At 45.6% G+C, this 14,661-nt stretch overlaps 1 protein-coding gene across 16 annotated transcripts in view; it reads right to left on the bottom strand.

The window, feature by feature from the left end:
- The window catches only part of LOC131756068 (protocadherin gamma-C4), a 173,965-nt gene that overhangs the window by 94,000 nt on the left and 65,304 nt on the right, over positions 1 to 14,661 (bottom strand). The window contains exon 1 of one of the 16 annotated variants that reach the window (XM_059062843.2): positions 10,438 to 13,031. The exons of 13 other annotated variants lie outside the window; for them this stretch is intronic. In XM_059062843.2, the coding sequence (XP_058918826.1) occupies positions 10,438 to 12,843 (2,406 nt within the window). In that variant the 5' untranslated portion in view covers positions 12,844 to 13,031. Of the gene's footprint in view, positions 1 to 747; positions 3,368 to 5,871; positions 8,490 to 10,437; positions 13,032 to 14,661 lie in introns of those variants that run through there. 2 more of the 16 variants (XM_059062838.2, XM_059062841.2) reach the window with 2 other exon arrangements.

The following is a 14,661-nucleotide window of genomic DNA, read 5'->3' as shown; positions in this document are numbered from 1 at the left end:
CAATGTAGAGAAAAAAGGATAGGGAAAGAGTACAATTTGAGCACCAAGAAAAGTAAAAGGAAAGCCAGAAGGACCAAAAATTAAAGAGAAAAATTCCTCTAGCGTACTTAGTGTTAAGATTTTGGGCCCATAGAAAACCTGGCAATGCAATCAAAGTGTTGACTCCTCTACCAAGAAAAATGCATACATCTGTAACTTTACATGCAATTTCAGGAATTCATGGATCCGCTCACCATGCCCCCTCAAATGCTTACAGTTTTAAAAATTGTTAAAATAAATGAAGATACCCAAATGCACATACAAGATTATTTGCACTACATGTTTCTTTGAAATGAGCACCTGCTCGGATATTTAATGAGTAGCTAATATTATTAAACTTTAAAAAACATATAAATAGGGTATGCAAATTGCAACTTAAATCTCAGCAGATGTGAATAGGTTATTATTTATTCATTTAAATTTATTTATTTATTTATTTGGTAAGAAGCCAAGACCACAGCCTCTGTTTTTCTAATCTAAGCTTGACAAGATATCTCCAATTTAGTGACATTCTTTCTGAATTATAGAGCAATTTATGAACCACATAAGTCTTGAAAATGTACTCAGCAAAAACTGAACATTGAGAAGACAAGAGAGTGATTAGCTATGTATTTTCTAAATATGATTCTAGATGTAAGAGTGAAATGGTAGGCCCCAAATATGAAAAAACTAGTAGAATGTTACAGAAGACAAAAAAATGAAACTCACCGGTGTTAGAGTCTCAGGATGTGAAGTCAAATCATTCCCACTCTGAAGTGGAATTAAGGCCCCAGGAGAATCACCACAAACTATGTCTTGAGTGGAATGCAAAGGATCACTACATCTTAGAAAATTAAACTCTGTCTTTCCAGTATGGGCAACGCACAGATTGTAGGAATAAGGTAAAGTTCCTTCATTGTAGTTGGGGGGAACCACGGGTCCAGACTTGACACAGACACCAGGCTGAAAGCAGCGCCAGACAGAGGGGCTAGAAGAGCAACGAAGGTGTAGGGAGACCGCCAGAATCACTGCCAGGAGGAAGAGCACCGAGATCAAGGCCAAGGCCACCACCAGGTAAAACTGCAGCTCAGCCTGGGGGTCAGTGGGCTCAGGGTGGTCACTGAGGTCCGGCAGCGCCTCCTGCAGGCTGTCCGCGAAAACCAGGAGCAGCGTGGCGGTGGCCGAGAGGGGCGGCTGTCCCCCATCGCGCACAGCAACCAGCAGGCGCTGGCGGGCCGCGTCCCTGTCGCCCAGGGCCCGCGCCGTGCGCACCTCGCCCGTGCGCAGCCCCACGCTGAAGAGTCCGGGCTCGCTGGCCTGCAGCACGTGGTAGGACAGCCAGGCGTTGTGTCCAGAGTCGGCGTCCACCGCCACCACCTTGGTGACCAGGTAGCCGGGCTGCGCGGCGCGCGGCACCGTGTCGAAGAGCGCCGAGCCGTCGGGCCCCAGCGCCGGGTACAGCACCCTGGGCGCGTTGTCGTTGTGGTCGCCCACCAGCACGCGCAGGCTCACGTTGGCGCTGAGCGCGGGCGAGCCGTGGTCGCGGGCCTGCAGCGTCAGCTCGAAGGCGCGCAGCTGCTCGTGGTCGAAGGCGCGCTGCGCGAACACCACGCCGCTCTCTGCGCTCACGGACACGTAGGACGACAGCGTGCTTGGCTCCAGGTCGCTGGCCACGATGGAGTAGGAGACGCGGCCGTTGGGCCCCAGGTCTGGATCTGAAGCGCTAACTTGGGCGATGGAGGCTCCCGGCGGGTTGTTTTCTGCCACATGGGCCACGTAGAAGGCCTGGTTGAAAACTGGAGCGTTGTCGTTGACATCTGCGAGGCGCAGAGTGATGGTAGTGCTGCTGGAGAGGGGCGGCTTGCCCCTGTCAGTGGCTGTGATGGTGATGCTGTATTCCAGAGTCTGCTCTCGGTCTAGGGCTCCATCTGTCACCAGCTTGTAGTAATTATTAGAAGAAGAATAAATCTTGAAAGGAACATCTCTTCCTATATGACAGGTGACTTCTCCATTTCCGCTGGAATCCCGGTCCCGTGTTTTGAAGAGGGCAACAACCATTCCTGGAAGAGAACCCTCCAAAATCTCATCAGAGAGAGAAGTGATGATTATTTCTGGACTGTTGTCGTTTTCATCTAGGATATCTATGATTACTTTACATTGGGTAGAGAGACCACCTCCGTCCTTTGCTTCCACTTCCATGGTGTATCTTTCTGTATCCTCAAAATCCAATGACTGGCTATTCTTAATCATGCCTGTTTTCTCATCCAGTGAGAACATGTGCCTTGTACTCTGAGCAGTGCTCCTGAAGTAGTAGTGTATTTCAGCGTTGGCTCCCTCATCCTGGTCAGTGGCTGTCACCAGCAACACGGAGGACCCAGGGGGCAGATTTTCACTAACGCTGATTCTATATTCGTCTTTGCTGAACACCGGGGGGTTATCATTGGTGTCCTTGACAGAGATTTCTATCTGAGCGGTGGCACTTCGTGGCGGGTCCCCTCCATCCAAGGCAGTCAATATCAAGCTATGGGACCGCTGCTCTTCCCGGTCTAGGGGTTTCTCCAACGATAACTCTGGGTATTTGCTACCATCGGAATTAACTCTAACTATTAATGAGAAATAAGGGTTAGGACTTATCTGATAATCTTTAACTGAGTTCATGTTTATATCAGGGTCAGTGGCAGGGTCAAGGGATATTCGTGCACCTGAAGATACAGATTCAATAATTTCTAAATGTATTTCCTTTTTATCAAATTGAGGAGCATGGTCATTAATATCCTCAACAACCACAATGATATGAAAAATATTTAAAGGATTTTCCACCACGGCTTCCAACTGCAATTCACATCTTCTTCTTTCTTTACATATCTGCTCACGGTCTATTCGTTCCTTCACAAGTAAGTCCCCACTCTCCGCGTCTACGTTGAAAAGCAGTTTCTCCGCGCTAACTCGCAGCTTTCGAGCCGACACATCCAGGACACTGAGCCCTAGATCCTTGGCGAGATTCCCTACCACAGAGCCCTTGGCCAGCTCCTCGGGAATGGAGTAGCGGATCTGCTCGCAGAGCGCGGGGTAGAACAAAGGCAGCAGGAAGGGAAACAGTACCTGCCGCCGGCCGGCCGGCCGTCTCTGCGTGCAGCTCCCTCCCATTGCGCGCTCTAGTTCTCACTGGGTCCAGTCTTTCCGGAAAGCCAAAGAAAATGCAATCCGCGGCGTCACTGGAAGAGCTTTCGGCCCAGGACAGGCGGAGCTGGGAATCCGTTTGTGCTGGGCAGAGCCTGCACGGCCAGGAGCCTGAGTGCGTGAGCAGGTTTCCCTCTCTCTGTGTTGGTGGCTGCGCAGGAAATCCCAGACTGGAGGCTGAGGAATCCCGAGCGTCAGCGCTTGCCCTGCACTGGCCGACAGCGGCGCCCAGAGGCCTCATGTGGAACCGCAGTCTGACATTTTCGTCTTGAATACAATTTCTCTCCGGAATGTGTATATATATATATACATATATATGTGTGTATATATATATACGTATATATAGACACACATATATATACACATATATAGTTATGTAATTATACATATGTAACTATATATATAGTTATGTAATTGTCTTAAATTTAAGTTTTCACAGAGTATATGGCTTTAACAGAGTATTCAGTTTTAACAGAGTATATTTCTTAGTTTTTCAAGAAATTTATTGTGGAAAATTTCAAACTTATACAAAAGTAGGGAGCATTATTATGGAACCTTCATATACCCATCACCCAACTACAACGATGATCAACACAAGGGCATCTTTGTTTACTCTTTATTTCATTCCCTCATTGTATTGAAGCAAATCCAAGATATTTTAATTAACTCTTCTTTAAAAACAAGACACGAAGATGAGCAAGAATTTTATCCTTAAGCCTATTATATTATATAATCTGTTACTGATGCAAAAGTCCTGCCTCATTTAAGAAAACTGGAACTCAGCATTTTCCAGTCGGCCCAGTCATCGATCCAAAGAGCCTTGTGTTCTGGTTTTTTTTGTTTGTTTGTTTGTTTTTTGTGATACGCAGGCCTCTCACTGTTGTGGCCTCTCCTGTTGCGGAGCACAGGCTCCGGACGCGCAGGCTCAGCGGCCATGGCTCACGGGACCAGCCGCTCCGCGGCATGTGGGATCTTCCTGGACCAGGGCTCGAACCCGTGTCCCCTGCATTGGCAGGCGGACTCTCAACCATTGCGCCACCACGGAAGCCCTGTGTTCTGTTTTTAAAGGCAAGTGACATTTTTATGGCAGAGACTAGTAGTTACCTACCATGACATACAAGCCTTCGTCAATATCTGTTATTACATTTTTTCCAAATTAACCATATGTTAATATTTATGTATACTAAGTACTAAAGGTTACTCCCCAAGACAGAAACTTTAAGTGACAGTTTTCCTAATGCATTGTTAAAAATATGACCCTGAAGGATGCTTTACTTTTTTCCTACTAGCTTAGGAATAAAGAGTATTTGAAATAATTATAATGTGTGTATGTCATAATGGATTTCCAGACATGTTAGCCCTCATATTCAGCATGTTCAGAATAGAACTTTGAGTCAATTTCAAAGCTTATTTTCAAAGTCTCCTACAATGCCATTTATTACTTGAAATAACATTGTGTTTAAAATCACATTACATAATACATTATTCTTTTCCTTATGTCTAAAAGCCAGTAAAATATTCTTAGAATCTCCATAGCAGTTCCTGAGAATATTTTCCCAAATCATCTCCCATAACCAGATTTATTTCTAGCCTCAAAAGTTGGAGGATTGAGCCATAAAAAACAGTTGAAGAAGGGCTTCCGTGGTGGCGCAGTGGTTGAGAGTCCGCCTGCTGATGCAGAGGACGCGGGTTCATGCCCCGGTCCAGGAAGATTCCACATGCCGCAGAGCGGCTGGGCCCATGAGCCATGCTCGCTGAGCCTGCGCGTCCGGAGCCTGTGCTCCGCAACGGGAGAGGCCACAACAGTGAGAGGCCCACGTACCGCAAAAAAAAACCCCACAAAAACAAACCAAAAAAAACAGTTGAAGAATAATTTTTATTTCCTATGTTTTGTCTTCTCACAGGGTCCTGTCTAAGAAACCCCTCTTCAGCAAGCATAAACTACAGGAGGTTTCAAATTATTAATAATCTGATATTATACTGTTAGGAAATCAACAGCTCTGAGGATGAGAATAAATTATGTTAAAATTTTTCACTATTACAAGAATAAAGCATCCTTTTCTAGGATTTGGAAATGGATGATATTTGAAGTTTGAATTATCCTCTGAAATAGTCTTTAAATGCAAACAACCTCTACAAACATGTGAACAGAAACACGTCACCTCTAAGGGGTGTTGTCCTGTCACAGAAACAGAAAAGAAGTACTGAGTCCGGGCTTTCAGTTGTTTTTACAAAAAGAATGCATTTCTTATTAATTTACCCTTACAAAAATATCATCGGCTGCAGAAATGTTTTTAGAGTAAGAATTTCACAATGAGGCCATTGAAGATAACAATAGTAACAAATTTCAAGAATGGAAACCAGTCCTAAAAATTAGTAGTGAACCGTGGTAACCACTGAAGCAACCTCACCTAAAGAGCCATGCCCAATGCCTGATAGTGAGAGCAGTCCCAAGAGGAAGGTTTCCACAGACCTTAGGTTAATCATTATGAGAAAGCAAAAATTATATCAATGATGTAACCAATAAATGCCTCCTATAGATGTTAGAGCAAAAATTAGGCCCAGTGAAAATTTAAACGTATGGTGAGAAATGTTAATATCAACTTATCCTAAAGTGCAAACACTTAAGTAGAAAACCAATTTTTTTTAAAGTAAAGGAAAAGTTGAACTCACTGGAACCAAAGGGGTGTCTTCTATAGGAAACCTGGAATCATCTGAAGTGCACAAAGGCTCGGTTTTCTCACAGCTCTCCTGGCTGACGAGCGTGTCCGCGTAGTTGGGCTGTGGGAAGATCAGGTGACTCCCCCGCGAGTCCGCGGTGAGCGAGACCTCGTGGGAATAGGTCTGCAGGAAAGCCCGCACCCCGTCCACGCCCACAAAGTGAGACGGGGGCACACCCGCTAACCTGCTTCCTGAAGCCTGGAGCAGGCTCGACGTGTGCCAGCGCCTCAGCCTGAGCGCCAGCAGCACAACGACAAAGGCAAGGAAGACGCAGGAGACCGCGGCCACCGCCACCACCAGGTACAGCGTGAGGCCTGAGTCGTCGGGGCTGGAGGGAGACTCAAGGCTGCCTAGTTCAGCCAGGACGTCAGGGATGCTGTCAGCCACGGCCACGGTGAGCGAAACGGTGGCAGAGAGAGGGGGCTGGCCGTGGTCCTGGACCGCCACCACCAGGCTCTGCTTAAGTGTGTCTCTGTGCAGCAGGGCCCGCGCGGTGCGCACCTCGCCCGTGTGCAGCCCCACCGTGAAGAGTCCTGGCTCGCTGGCCTTGAGCAGGCGGTAGGACAGCCAGGCGTTCTGGCCTGAGTCTCTGTCCACAGCCACCACCTTGGTCACCAGGTAGCCTGGCTCTGCAGAGCGGGGTGCCAGCTCCACACCCGTGGAGCCATCGGTGGGAAGCATGGGGTACAGGATTTCTGGCATATTGTCGTTCTGGTCCAGCACGAACAAGCTCAGTGACACGTTGCTGCTGAGAGGTGGGTCCCCACTGTCGCTTGCCCTCACCTGCATTTGAAGATCGCGAAATTGCTCGTAGTCGAAGGAGCGCAGAGCGTATAGCACACCAGTGTTGGAGTTGATGGAGACATAGGAGGAGAGAGGTGCCCCTTGGATGGTGTCTTCGGCTAAGGAGTAAACAACCTGAGCGTTCTCATTGCTGTCGGGGTCGTGGGCTGTCACCGAGAAGATGGAGGTGCCTCTAAGGTTGTTCTCAGGGAGATAGACTGAATAGGAGGTTTGAGAGAAGGAGGGTGGATTGTCGTTGACGTCGACCACGTGCAGGGTGATGAGAATTTCCATGGACAGGGATGGTGTTCCTCTGTCTGTTGCGGTCACTGTGATGTTATATTCAGAGGTTTTTTCTCGGTCAAGATTTTGGACTGTCAACAATCTATAATAATCTTCTACTGACTTTTCTAATTGAAAAGGTAGAATCTCCTTGATGGAACAGACAACTTGGCCATTCTTCCCAGAGTCTCGGTCATGTGCATTGAAAAGAACGATTACTGTTCCTTGGGGAGCATCTTCCCTCACTGGACTAAATAAAGATGTAATGGTCACTTCGGGTCTATTGTCATTGACATCTTCCACTGAAATGAGTACTTTGGTCCGATCCTTCAATGCCCCACCATCTTCAGCCTGTATTTCCATGTCATAAAATGCACATTCTTCATAATCTAAACTCTTTGCTGTTGATATTTCGCCAGTATTTTCATTAAGCTGGAATAACGGAGATTGCTTTTCGCTAATTTTCCAGAATTTATAAGCCACTTCTCCGTTGGTTCCCTCATCCGGGTCGCTAGCGCTTACAGTAAGCAGCCGGGTGCCTGGGGGCACGTTCTCTGGGACTTTCACTCGGTAAATCGGTTGAGTAAAAACCGGGGCATTGTCGTTTGTATCCAACACTGTCACTCGGATGTGCACTGTGCTGGAGCGACGCGGTTCGCCTCCATCGGAGGCGACGAGGACCAGATGGTGAGCAGCCTCCTCCTCGCGGTCCAGGGCGCGCTCCAGCACCAGCTCTGGGCTTATAGTTCCGTCGTCTCCAGTTTGCACGTCCAGGGAGAAGTGGTGATTGGGGCTGAGCTGATAGCTCTGCAGGGAATTCAAGCCCACATCGGGGTCAACAGCCTCTGGGAGTGGATAACGTGCTCCGGGCAAAGCAATTTCGTTAATTTTCACTTCTAGATTTTCGACCTGGAATTTAGGGTTATTATCGTTGATATCAGTTACTTCTATTTCTAGTCCGTGAAGCTGCACCCTGTCTTCAACCAGGACTTTAAAGTTCACCAGACACCGCGCGCTCTGAGCGCAGAGCTCCTCCCGGTCTATCCTGCCCGCGGTGACCAAGCTGCCGCTTCTCGGGTTCAGAGCAAAGAGCTGCGTCCTACCTCTGGAGACGATGCGGACTCCCCGCTCCGCTAGCTCGCGGAGCTCCAGCCCCAGATCCTTGGAGATATTCCCCACGATATAGCCTTCTTCTGTCTCTTCAGGTACCGAGTAGTGGATCTGGCTAGCCCCGGTCTCCCACAGCCTCCCCAGGAAAAGGCACAACAGGACCAGTCTTCTGTGGTGCAGGCGATTCGTTGGAGCGGCCATTGTTGCTTCACTAAAGCTTTTTTTCCAGAATAATTTCTCCGAACGCTGATTCCTTAGGTTCTGTTTTCCTCCTGCAGATTATGGTGATCTTTTTCCTCAGGAGAAACCCGTAGTGCCCCAGGCTAAGAGGCTGAGTTATGTTGCAGCCCCGGAGTCGGTTTGTGGGATCCGAGCGGCTTTGTGTAGTTGCAGATCCTAATATCCAGACGGAGCATGATTGAGCTTTTCTTAGAGTTGGTGAACAGCGGCGCTCAGAGTCCTAAGCCGTTACTACACCCACCCACTCAAGTATTGAGATATGCAATACTTCTGTTATAGATGACTGAAAAAGAAAACTCTACTCTCTAACGATAATGATTTTAGATTTCTCTAATTGTGTAGTGCATTCATATTTCAAATGCAATTACCATTTGTGGATATTTTAGTTGGAAATGACGTGGAATGAAATTATATTAAATGTTACTTTGGTATCAAACAAACTTAACTCTTATTTTTGCTAGAATTTTGTTCTCACTCTCTAGATATTTAATTATGCAAATTTCCTTTTTTATAATGTTTCAAATACTTTCTATAGGTCATTATTTATTTCCTGAAGTAATTAGAATGTGCAATCCTCCTTGGAAATACATTCATATTTTTCTTAATTTTATATGTATGCTTATATATGTATAGTACATAATCATATTGAATGAATATATGGATTATTCACCTTGAAGCTATTTTATAAGGCTAATTCATTTTCATAGTGAAATTCCTGGAGTAAGGTCTCCTTAAGATTTTCTTTACAAAAATTTAATTAGGCAATGGTACTAGATTTTATCACCTAATATTGCTAAACTTTAAATGGATTGGGTTTTTAAATTTTACATAGTTATGATTGTTAAACTTTTATGCTATCACAATTTTTTAAATATTTAATTTTCTGTGTGAATTCATAGTGCATGCGCAGCCTATGGCATCCAGAAGATTCAGATGAACATACATTGAAAAGTAAGTTTCCATTTCAATTCTTCCATCAAGAAATTATGCAATTTTAACCTAATTTTAAGCCTCCTATTATAAGGGTCATCTAAACTTATGTAATAATTTGGGGAAAAGAACACAAGATGTAGAATGAATTATTACCACAAAAAGTAAAAAGTAAGTACCACAATAAGAAATTTCTTTCAGCAATTTGTAAAGAAACTATTTACTGAAGCAGTTCCTAGCAAAAAGACTGATACTTATGTAACGGCATCTTTGTATGTGCTTGAAATTAGTAGGTTTTGCCTTTAAAATGGAAAATTCAGAATTCTCCTTCCCTCCTATAGTTAGAAGACGGATGAGAAAACCTCCAGTCACTAACGTTTAGGGCTCCAAGTAATAAAACAAATCCAGTGACCTTCCCCCCTTTCTTCTTCAAAAAATATAGGCTGGGAATGAGACCACGTTATGGAGGCAACAGCATTTCCTTTTCTTTTACCATGTATCTCCTTCAGTTAACTATAAAGAAGAGAATTTTGTATTCAAGAAAACTTGAAGAAACTTAGATAATGACTTCGACTTTCTGATGAATTCACTGAGTTGCTCTCTGCACACACACACACACACACACACACACACACACATCACAGAGTATTTTTTCTTAAAATTTTAAGGATTTCAAAGACTCATAAATAGGTAGATTTAAGGAACTAGACATGAGGAATAAATATAAGAAAGGGATGGAAACTGTACCAATGAAATCAGTGAAAGAAGATACCTAGTAGTACTCTTTTTGCTTTAAAGAATGAATTGATTGCCTACTTTAAATTTGATGTTTACTTATATACAATAAACATTTAAATGTTAAATAAAGAATGAGAAAAATCAATGGGTAAATTTCATTAGCTTCGAAAAAAGATAAGAAATCGGCAAAAGACTTTTGCGGTGAAGCAAAGAGCATACTCTCTCTTCTTTGTAAATCCGAACTGAGTAACATAACTATTTTACGTCACATGCTAACCCAAATCACCATTCCCCATGATGACTGCATATACAGCTTTCTGATGAGCTATAATATTCCTAAGATAACTCACTAGATTAAAACTATAATATATTTTCATATGAATAAACAAAACTGTGAAGATGATGAAAAGAAGTAGACACTTAAATGGAACTCACCGCCGCTAGAGTTTCAGGATGGGAAGTTGACTCACTGGAATTACAAAGTGGAAATAAGGCCCCAGATGAATCACCACAAAGTATGTCTTGTCCTGAACTCAACTGCTCATTACATTTTAGAAAATTAAACTCTGTCTTTCCAGTATGGGCAACGCACAGATTGTAGGAATAAGGTAAAGTTCCTTCACTGTAGTTGGGGGGAACCACGGGTCCAGACTTGACACAGACACCAGGCTGAAAGCAGCCCCAGGCAGCGGGGCTGGAGGAGCGTCGAAGGTGTAGGGCGACCGCCAGAATCACTGCCAGGAGGAAGAGCACCGAGATCAAGGCCAAGGCCACCACCAGGTAAAACTGCAGCTCAGCCTGGGGGTCAGTGGGCTCAGGGTGGTCACTGAGGTCCGGCAGCGCCTCCTGCAGGCTGTCCGCGAAAACCAGGAGCAGCGTGGCGGTGGCCGAGAGGGGCGGCTGTCCCCCGTCGCGCACAGCAACCAGCAGGCGCTGGCGGGCCGCGTCCCTGTCGCCCAGGGCCCGCGCCGTGCGCACCTCGCCCGTGCGCAGCCCCACGCTGAAGAGTCCGGGCTCGCTGGCCTGCAGCACGTGGTAGGACAGCCAGGCATTGTGTCCAGAGTCGGCGTCCACAGCCACCACCTTGGTGACCAGGTAGCCGGGCTGCGCGGCGCGCGGCACCGTGTCGAGGAGCGCCGAGCCGTCGGGCCCCAGCGCCGGGTACAGCACCCTGGGCGCGTTGTCGTTGCGGTCGCCCACCAGCACGCGCAGGCTCACGTTGGCGCTGAGCGCGGGTGAGCCGTGGTCGCGGGCCTGCAGCGTCAGCTCGAAGGCGCGCAGCTGCTCGTGGTCGAAGGTGCGCTGCGCGAACACCACGCCGCTCTCTGCGCTCACGGACACGTAGGACGACAGCGCGCGCGGCTCCAGGTCACTGGCCACGATGGAGTAGGAGACGTGGCCGTTGGGCCCTAGGTCGTGGTCGGAGGCGCTGACTTGCGCGATGGAGGCTCCAGGCGGGTTGTTCTCAGCCACGTGGACCACGTAGGAGGCCTGGTTGAAAACAGGAGCGTTGTCGTTGACGTCAGTAATATGCAAGGTGACACTTATGCTGGTGGAGAGGGGCGGCTTGCCCTTGTCGGTGGCTGTGATGGTGACATTGTACTCCGGTGTCTGTTCTCGGTCCAGGGTCCCGTACGTTACCAACTTGTATGAATTTTTGGACGAAGAGATTATCTGAAAAGGTACTTCACCCTCTAGTCGGCAATTAACCTCCCCATTCTCCCCGGAATCTCTGTCATGTATTTTGATCAAAGCAATTAGCGTTCCCGGCACTGCGTTTTCCAGAATCATTTCGACTAGGGAATGGAACGTAACATCTGGCCTGTTGTCATTTTCATCTTGAATGTTAATTTCAACTGTACATTGTGCAACCAGTCCTCCACCATCCCTCCCTTCCACCACGATAGAATATTCCTTGATTTCTTCAAAATCCAGTGTGTTTAGAGTTGTAATTTCCCCATTCTTTGAATTCAGACCGAAGACTTGCCCGGTCCTGTGGAAGGAATAAGTGATTTCTGAGTTGACGCCCTCGTCCTGGTCGGTGGCTGACACCTGCAACACAGTGGTGCCTGGGGGCACGTTTTCTCCAAGGCTAACTCGATATACGTCCTGGCTAAATACCGGGGGGTTATCATTGGCATCAGTGACCTGGATCCGGAGCTCAGTAGTGCCGTTTAGGGGTGGATCTCCGCGGTCTGAGGCCGTCAAGACTAAACGATGATACCCCTGTTGTTCCCGATCTAAGCGTTTCTCCAATACCAGTTCTGGGTATTTACTACCATCTTGTTTCTCCTTATTTATCAACGAGAAACTAGGGCTAAGAGAGAGTTTATAAGTCTGCAGAGCGTTTAAGCCAATATCTGCATCTTCTGCGACTTCTAATATAAATCGCGTGCCTGGCAGCGTAGACTCACTTATTTGCAGCTCAAAGGAATTTTGCGTGAATTTTGGTGTGTGGTCATTAACATCCTCGATCTCCACATTCACGTGATAAAAGTTCAATGGATTTTCAGCAACAGCCTCAAATTCTAGAGCACAAGTTGGCTTCTTCCCGCATATCTGTTCCCGGTCTAGCCTGCTGCTAACAAGTAACTCCCCGCTCTCTGAGCTCACAGTGAAGTAAGGCTTCTCCGAACTGACCCGCAGTTTCCGAGTCGGTAACTCGTGGACACTGAGTCTCAGGTCCTTGGCGAGGTTCCCCACCACCGAGCCCTCTGGCATCTCCTCGGGAATCCTGTAGCGGATCTGCTCAGAGAGCGCCAGGCAGAACAAAGACAGCAGGAACGGAAAGAGCACTGGCCGCCTCTCAGCCCAGCCCCTCTCCCCAGCTCCGCTCCCCATCCCTCTTGCTCCCCTCAGCTTGCTCACCGGCTTGGAGACGCCGGATTACAAACAATCTCTGTGCTGCAGTTGTCCGGAGCTCCGAACAGCTTTATTCCGGCGTTGGGGGGTCAGGCGGGGTTTCTTCTTCTCCAGAGGAGGAATTGGTGGAGAGGCTGGCGAGTCTGAGATGGGAAAGTGCGCTGCGTCTGCGCGAGGAGGTCGCCAGCACCAAGCTCTCCACTTTGGCCAACAGCGGCGCCCAGAGTCCGCACTGGGAAACTGCAGCCCCCGCTGCTTAAGTTTAAACAGCTAAAATAATTATAACCGTATGCCGAATTTAATAAGCCATATTTTTATGTTAATATATTTAATACCTTAAATTATCAAGACTTCCTTAAGGTATCTTTTCTCTTGTTTCCAAATTATTAGAAATATCATGTTAGGTCTGTATACAAACGTACATATATTTGTCCATTTATTTCACCATTCTACAAACATACATTGAACTTTTGCTTTGTGCTAAATATTGTCCTTGTCAGTGGCCATATAACAAAGAATAAGACACAGGTCTTGCCCTCAGAGAGTTTATTGTCTGCTAATTTCACGAATCATTTCTATTTATTAGCTATGATATATAAAAAAATTTTAAGCTTCTTTCACTGATTCCTATGTTTACCTCCAACATTTCTACATACTCAATGCTATTTCATATCACATATATTAGAGAAATCAATATTGTTGAAAATTATTTTGTGAAATTGTGTAATTTTGTACCAATCCTCAAACATCTCCTTCTGATAATCTCAACACACTCTTCACAAAATAATTTCTTTTTACTCTTCTATCTCAAGAAGTATTCATTCAAAAAAACTGTCCCTATGATGTAGCCAGGATATTATTTACTGTACCTCCTACTTCATATCTCAAAATTAACTGGCTTGTTTCATACCCAATATCACATATAAAATCATCCTTAAAATATACTGAAATGTTAGTCTATCCTTCAATACAAAGTCCCCAAGGGATATGCTAATAGAATGCATTAGCTCCTTATCTATGTACTTATGTTATACTAAAGTAATGGCTTCAGAATTGGAGGAATTGAGCTCATGGTAAATGTATTTACATAAATTCACTGAATGTAGTGACACCTGTTCTAATTATTTTACTCCATTTGTTCAAGAAAAAATTTTGCAATTAGTGAATGCTTTGAGCAAGAGTGTTGGGGCAACTTTCCACACACTTTTTAAATTTGCAAAATGTCAACAGAATAGTTGTCTCCTCAAGTGACTATACACCCAAACACTACAGAAAATATGAAGTTAACTCCTACCCATTGTATATGCAAAATTGGAGGGAACATAGCACAATCCCTGGGAAATGTCCTTTTAATTACTAACGAATAATTCATTGTGATTTCCACTCTCATCTGATGACAAATCAGAGGTTAGTTTTATTTAAATGCTATAACAAGGGATACAGAAGTCATATAGTCCAGATAGGATCATTTTTAATTGAATTTTAATCATTTTCAATTGAATCATTTTTGATGGGCTTGTTTAGAATTTGTGTACATGTAACTTCTGTTCTTAAAACCAACACTCTCAAACTCTAACCATGAGAACACAGCACATTTCACATGGCTGTACAATCAAAACATCTCATTGGAATTATAATGAAACATGTTCTTCTGTATTTTACAGAAGTCATTTTCAACAATTTAAAATGACATGTTATTGCAAATTTGATGGGGGCAGGGGGCAATGGCCATTTTAAGCTTTAGATTCTATGTCTCCATTGCTATGAGTCCTGGGTGACCACTGACACACAAAAACA

This window comes from Kogia breviceps, chromosome 4 (assembly GCF_026419965.1).
Source record: "Kogia breviceps isolate mKogBre1 chromosome 4, mKogBre1 haplotype 1, whole genome shotgun sequence".
Classification (NCBI taxonomy): Eukaryota; Metazoa; Chordata; class Mammalia; order Artiodactyla; family Physeteridae; genus Kogia; species Kogia breviceps.
This window is presented reverse-complemented; position numbering and strand designations above follow the sequence as displayed.